Below are 7,699 nucleotides of genomic sequence, written 5' to 3' on the forward strand. Positions count from 1 at the left end.
TACTTCATGACATGCCTGAGTGAAATCAGTGAGACTAACATCACTGAGGACACCTTAAACAAAGCTAAACCAAAAACTTCCCTTATATTCAAATAAAAGAGACAAGAGTATCAATAGAATTAATTAAGCTAATATATTTAGCACAGGAACGGTTGCTGAAGAGGTTCCTTAACATGCTATTGTAAATCAGATAATTCTTACCTGTAAAAAAATATTAAATATAGTTTGCCAATCTGGGAAACTAATTGCTTTCTGTTCAACATCCAAATGATAGCAAGCATTACCTTTGGAATGATTTAATTATTTATTTTAATATACTTACATACAGTGAGTGACTCATCCTGATATAATAGTTTGTTTCAACATAATCTAAGTAAAACTTTTATGACTTAGTGAAGGTTTTTAACACATTTGAGACTTAGAAACTTTCCTCACAAGCCTTCATAAATATAATCATAGTGACAATATGTCGTTTGTTGTCATGATTTCCAGTTTTAGTGTCTTTACTGAGGGCCAACACCATTTAACGATGTTTTAGTTGCATCTGAAATGGATAACGCTTAAGCAAAATATGCAACACATGCTTTGAAATTAATTCTAAGCAGCTAAAGAAATTTAAAACATACATGTTTATAGGCACATGTATATATTGGTGTATAATAATATATACACACACATTTATTTTAACGTTTAGCTTTAATAGCAAAAAGTACAGTAGAATTCCACTGATAGCAAGATTTGATTCTAGAATATCCATAGAAAATTGGTGCACTTTTTCTGAAAATCAATACAAGCTCAAAACAAAATGTGATACCAGATAATTCTCTGCCATGGTCTAAAACCAATAATCAATTTGAACACCTAAATAATTGAATTAAACCCTATAGTAATCAAATAGATACTTGATAATGAGATACCTCCATTGGAAAATGTTACTGAGTAAAATTTTGTATCAATCCCAAGTAGGTGAGTGTACAATATTTAGGATAAGGCCTCTCAGTCCTGACTGGAGCCCATAGGTACTACTGGAGTACAAATAATAAATAATAGTACATGTATTGTAAACTCTCTAAATCAGCGATAATACCAAGCATTTTCCATCTTTGAAACACTGTACAAACATAAAACTATTCCTCACAACACCCCTGTGAGGTAGGTACAAAAGTATTACCCCATCTTTACTGATGGGGCAACTCATCCCAATACTACAAGGTGCTAGCTGACTCTGCAAGGGGAAGTTCACCCCCTGATTCCCAGAGGCCCCAGAAATATGTAGTTCTCAAGCAGAATCAGTCTCCAATTAGCGACTGGCCCACATCCCTAAAATATGTCAGTGGCACAGCCCAAAGCTGTTGGCTTTCACATTTGTCACTTTGTCAATTGATTGAGACATTCTCCCTTCTGAAAAAATAAAATACTATACATTGGTGCTGTGACATGCACAAACATGTATTTTTCTTTTCATAAATCTGTTGATACCTTTAATATCTGCAAAGGGAAGGCATTTCCCCGTGAGTGCCTACCTTGTGTAGCAGAGCCATAGCAAGATTCTCACATTCTTCTACTTTTATGCATAAAATTTGCAGGTTCTTTTACTTATTAATGTGAAAAAGGACTGATTATTCATATGATGACACCAAATTCTATATTAAGGGGCGCAGTCATCTTTTTTTTTAGATTCAGCTTTCAGGACATCCTTTAAAACTGGGATAATCCTGTGGTATATACCAAAATATATGTATTCTCTTTTCCCTCTTTTTAAAAATAAAGTCCAGAATGCTTTTTCCTAGACATACTTTTAATATACTATATAGCTAGCCATTGTTTTGATGACATGTAAAGTGAAGCAAGACATCTGAACCTGGAAGCAGTCCTCCTTGCACCGGTATAAACCTGGACTACCTCCACTGAAGCCCATGGAGTTCCCACTGCTGTAAAAGCAGCCGCAGTGAACTTAGGATGAGGACTACCATCCTCCTCACCACCTGTGGCTGCCCTATGCCAGCAACACTAACAAATCTCATGTGATTGGCATGTTTGTTAGCAAATCCTGTGAGCCACGCACATACCTGATCACATCACTGATGACTTCATCATTCATTACGCTAGTGTTACACATAGATGTAAAAAACAGGCAGCTCTTTTGAATTCTGCAGAATTAGAGAAAAAGGGAAAAAATAAAACACGGTATCTTCCAAACGGCAGAGTACATGCATAGAAGTAAATTAAAGGCAACACAAATACAGCACAAATGCAGCTTTAGAAAAACAAAGTATTTGCCAAGGTAGAAAGGACAAAATACGTAAAGGAACAGATAATATATTGAGGGCTAATATATACAAAAGGAAAAAAAACAGGCAAAAAAGTAGTTATGTCAATCATTTCTCATACATGCTCTCTTTTCTAATAAGTCAAGGAAAAAAAAATGTAAGTGAAGAGTTTGAAAGCCTTGCTGGAATTTTCGTGTTGTAAAATAATCCTCCCCTCAAAAAAATTGTAACCTGCAATTTTTTCTGATTATATAGAGTTCCTACGTGGCTCTATTTTTAAACATCTGTAATTCAACAGACTTTGACCATTTTTATGTGTAACAGTTTTATTATTTAATGTCTTCCTATAATAAAAAAAATAACCCATACATATTTAAAAATAGATACCATTCTGCTTTCATCCTTCTTTTGGGGGGGAGGAGGGGAAGGCAGGTCATTTTCCTCTTGTGTTTTGAACAGAACCATAACTATCAGCACTCCTTTGCTTTCCTTCTCTTTTGCATATCATGTTTTTCTCTCAGCAAGGCTCAGGGATGTGTGTGCAGGAACACAAGCACAAACCTATTGTTGTTGTTGAGTCACCAGAGGAAACTCATACCTTCTTTGGGTAGGTCTTATAAAACAGGCTATCTTCATAACAAGGCCACTGAAAGATGATTAATACAGCTTTTTCTCTTTTATTTATCTTTTGTCTGTTTTAAATGCAGCAGGCATTCATCACTGGATTATAACAGCTTGAAGGTTACTCAAACATACAGCTCTTTTGCAGGAGATACTTAATCACATCCCTAACCTTAAGAATGTAAATACTTTCATTTAAATCAACGTGAAAAAATAATTTGGTTAAAGTTAGACATGCTTTTATAAATTAGGGTCTTGGAAAAAAAGCAAGAAACAAAGCCATGGATTTAAACATACAGGTTATGTCATTTGGAATGAATGCATGCGAGTTGTCAATTTTTTTCTTTTTCTTTTTTTTCTTGTATTTTAGAATTTGAACACTTCCTAATAAATTCCTTTCCAAATTTTATCATGCAGTGTATCGTGAATATTAGGCAGATGTTTAAACAACATGAAAAGGAGGCTTTTTTGGTAGACAGTACATGATAAGGGTTCAGAAAGCAATCAATTTGAAACAGTAGTCCTTCCAAAGGCTGTTTTCCCCCCTCCAAAATGTTTTTTTTTTGTTCTACTGTCTTGCAAGAAATGCTCTTAGGATTTATTTTCATTGGAAAAGAGACTTCAATAATTCTACCCCTTTGCACTGTTAATATATATTAGAATAGCATTTGAATGTAAGGTGTCGACCTTATTCCGATTTTCAGATGCAACGATTAGAAGTCATTGACACCAATCTACCACAAGTGACCTTAGTCTTGTATCTTGCTCTGTTATTAGAATAATCAAGGAACGCAATTCAGAAATAATATTACATCCTGCATTTTATTCAATTCCATATGACAAAAATAGTAACCTAGACTAAGACATCCATTTCAATCAGTAGATGTGTCAAGCCAACAAGATTTAATAATAAAAAATATTGGATCTAGGTAACAATTCCCAGCTGGTTCAGGGAGGCTCCTAGCCCTACATGGTATCGCAGTATAAAAATAGTGTCTCTCTTCACCATGCAGAGAGGAATGACCTAACCCTGAATACAAAATGGGGTCAGTCTTACTGTACCATCATCAACCATCTTATTTACAACACTTTACATCTTTTTTCTTTTTTTCCTTTTTCATTTTTTCTTCTCTTTTTTTTTTCTTTCTTTTTTTTTTAAGTTATACACATCCTTTAGGGAATAGAGATAACACTACATGGTACCAAATACTAACAAAAAAAAAAGTCACACCAAAAATGACACAGATAAATAAAAACATTCAATTGCTGAAATACAGCAACATTAAGCCACCTCAGTTTTCTTTTTTTCAATGCTTGGAAACACCCCTACCCACCCACACACTGCGGCAAAAAAGATGTTATATTGTAGAGGTGTTACAGATATATAATTTTGCTTATATATAGATACAGATATATCTATATATCTCTAGCTCATCACTGTAGAAAATGGAGCTGTAGAGTTCATTGTTCATTTCCAATAGAAACAAACAGCTAATAAGTCTTTGAACCTCTTTTCACTCCATTACATGATGGCAGGAATAGTCCATCCTTTTACAGTAATGGGTTTTGTTGTATAAGAAAGATTGTCTTATTTTTCAGTCTCAACTGAGAAGACCTCACTGTCTGTTTCGTTCTTCAGGGGCATAAAACTCCTTGTGCTGTTACCCAGCTACCCATAATGTCCCTCAAGCAATTCTGCTGGACAGAAGTTCATAGTGTCAACTCCACCATGCTTGTAATGCACAAAAATGAGGTAGTACACAAAATGTTTACTGTTCAAGTTTTGATTAAGCCCCAGTCTCCTCAGCATGCCCAGCCTAGCTTTTGAGTGGAACCGTTCCCTTTATATACTTGGTGTAATTTAAACAATGCAATCAACATAAAATTATATTTGATTAATCAGAGTACATTGTGCTTTGGAGCAATCTGAGAAGATAATCAGCAAGAGTTGGAAATAAATACAGAGTATTTGTATGTTACTACTGCTCACACTGCCCAAAAGTTATTAGGCAGTCGACATCTTTCTCATGGGTATGTGTGAAAGAGACCGAACGGATTACGGTAAAATTAAACCTACACAATGTTCTCCTCCCTCTATACTAGGCTTGTATTAATATCACACTCCTAAGATAAATGTATCAGAATTCTGTCGGGGGTGGTCACGCTTTTAAGTGGGCTTTGTAGAAAAGTTAAATGAATCATTTCCATTTAAGAAATGGCAGGCCCCATATTTCCTAAGGATCTGACAGTTCTCTGTGGCTTTTCTGCTTAGTTAATAGAGATCTCTCATTGTTTGACCTTAAAACAAAACAAGAAACTGCAACAGGGTTCTCCTCCTTATTCCTTAAGTCAAAGTACTATTAATAAAATAGTTTACATCTTTGTTCAGTTTCAAATTATAGACAAACCTCCCTAGTACAAAATACTAAAAGTGCAATAGTATAAATTAAGAGTTTGCAACCACGTTATACAAACATTACCTTTTTATTGTACAGCTTTGATAACATGTAGTATTTACTCACAACTGTTTATAATGTTGTGAATAATTTATGGTGCTAAGGTTTGTCTGTAACTTGTTTTCCAATCATTGAGCTAAAGTCCACACTACATTTTTTTCATTTAATAGAACAACTGTCCACATAGCAGCTACAAATATTTAAATAAAAAAAGGTTTGTTACTGACAGGTACTTGCACATGAAAAGCATGCTATCTTTCCCAATAAAACTTCACAATTTTGCCTGCATTGAAATAAACCACTTATTTATAGTAAAACAAAACTTGCTTTAAAAAAAAAAAAAAAAAAAAAAAAAAAAAAAAAAAAAAAAAAAAAAAGAAAAATCACATAGCCAGATGTATTTTGCAGTACAAAAGCTTCATTTAAGTTTGGGGCTAGTATATTGTCTGTTACCCGCATAATCTTAACATTATAAATACTACAGACAAGGATACTGTAATAATACACAGCATTGGGGTACTAAATCACTTATTTAAGATTAAGATTCCTAAAAACGTAGTCCAAGTTGCTAGCTAATTTGAACAAAACTAGCAAATAAGTGTGACAGAATGCCATAATGAAGCCCCCCTTTCTCAGGTGATAGTAAGTTTTGTAAGAAGCAAAGTGGACGTAGACTAGCCTCTTTGTGTTCCTAATGAAGTTATCCCATGATTTGTTTGTTTGTTTGTTTTCTGTTAAATTAAAAGGTTTCAACGTTCTCAGTAACAGTCAAACTCACTGTTGAAAGAAGTACCATGCAGGTCTTGCAAGACAACTTTTCAGCAGCCACAAAGTTATGTATTTCTGCTATAGGTAAAACTTTAAAGGGAACCTATGCATTTAGGTCAGGAAACTAATGCTTAGCTTCAAAAGCTGTACATGGAACAGGACAAGTGTTGTGTCGAGTAGCGGTCCAACAGTTATTCGGAATGAATGCTTTTAATTTATGCCAATCTCTTTATTATCCTCAATAAATCTGGTGAATGGACGACTGGCTCCCGTTTCAGAACTTGCTTTGTCCAGACCGACAATGGGAGGGCTGCTGCCCGTGCGAGCTTTGTCCATGCCGCCGGTAAGGTTACTTAGAGGCGGGATGGCGCCTCCGCCTAGACTTACTGGGAGCTGGGGAATGCCTCCGTTCTGTATGACAGAAATCTCATTGTTCTTCATAGCAAGTCCATTCGTGATAGCTGCAGCATATTGGTTCCAAAAATTGGGGTCAACGTTCATGGCCCGAGCTGCCAAATCCTTCTGGAACATCTCGGAGAACTTGAGCGCGTCGCCACCAAGCAGAGCCATGGGGTTTTCCACGGAGAGGCGGCGGCCACGGCGCGCGGGGGCATTATTCCACATGTGAGTTCCCATGTGAACCTGTGGAGCAAACGGGGACAAGAAGCACCCCCCAAGTTAGCACGTTCTGGTGAGGTGGCTGCCCTGAAATGCTGTTACTTACAGTATCGCTTGCTTTTTAAAAAAATGCCTTTTAATTCGCATTGAAAACAAATCAATTCCAGTTAAGACAGTTCTAAGACCCAGTCAACCTATACAAAGAAACCACAGCTCCGCAGTAATTTTTCAATGTGCATTTGTTTCTTCGCAGTGAAAACAAATACAGCGCCGCAGGAATAAAGAGTGTACATCCTCTTAGGTTAGACAATTTCACATGCAAGCTGAAAGTCCTCACACACTGAAAGACTTTACTTGTAGTGGGAGATGGGCAGTTTCTTCTGCCCTTCCCCTTTTTACATCTTGTCTATTTTCATAATATTTTATCTCATGGGAGAGGCATTGATTATTTTGCTATATTTAATATTTCAAAAAAGGACATTTAAAAATGTATTCCCCGGGCTGTGTCCTGATGGTTAACCAGACCGCAGGAATAAGAGGCGTCAGTCCTGTAGTAACCTGCTGTAAATCAGTGAGAAACAGCTTTCTAGTCTGCGATGGCTGCAAAGCAGAACAGAAAATGGAAATTTGAGAGGCATCTAAGGAGATGAGCAAGCTCTGCATTTCTGGTTTATAGCGAGGTTATTTTGCACTGACAGTCCACAAGAACTGCCAGGACACGTCCATCAGCTGACTGCGTGTGCCATCACATCTGCCAGAACTACAATGTCCTTGCACATACACCCGGAACCAGTTTTAAAGTTCGCACCATTGCACAGACACTTTCCAGTCCCTATCTTCAACACAGCAGAAGCAGAACAACCACCGCTATGCAGCAAGCATTTCCTTGAAGCTCCCTTCTGTCCTGTTTTTGGGGCAAACACTTGGCCCTAAAACCTGCTGAGTTCAAGCACAGTGCCTCAGCCC

At 36.6% G+C, this 7,699-nt stretch overlaps 1 protein-coding gene across 1 annotated transcript in view; it reads right to left on the reverse strand.

The window, feature by feature from the left end:
- Nucleotides 1–6,325: 6,325 nt before the first annotated feature.
- Nucleotides 6,326–7,699, reverse strand: part of SALL3 (spalt like transcription factor 3) — a 38,172-nt gene continuing 36,798 nt past the window's right edge. The window contains exon 5 of the mRNA XM_035893499.1: nucleotides 6,326–6,757. Within this exon, the coding sequence (XP_035749392.1) occupies nucleotides 6,326–6,757 (432 nt within the window). The remainder of the gene's footprint in view (nucleotides 6,758–7,699) is intronic.

Source organism: Egretta garzetta, unplaced genomic scaffold (genome assembly GCF_000687185.1).
Source record: "Egretta garzetta isolate BGI_Z169 unplaced genomic scaffold, ASM68718v1 scaffold14, whole genome shotgun sequence".
NCBI classification, from domain to species: domain Eukaryota; kingdom Metazoa; phylum Chordata; class Aves; order Pelecaniformes; family Ardeidae; genus Egretta; species Egretta garzetta.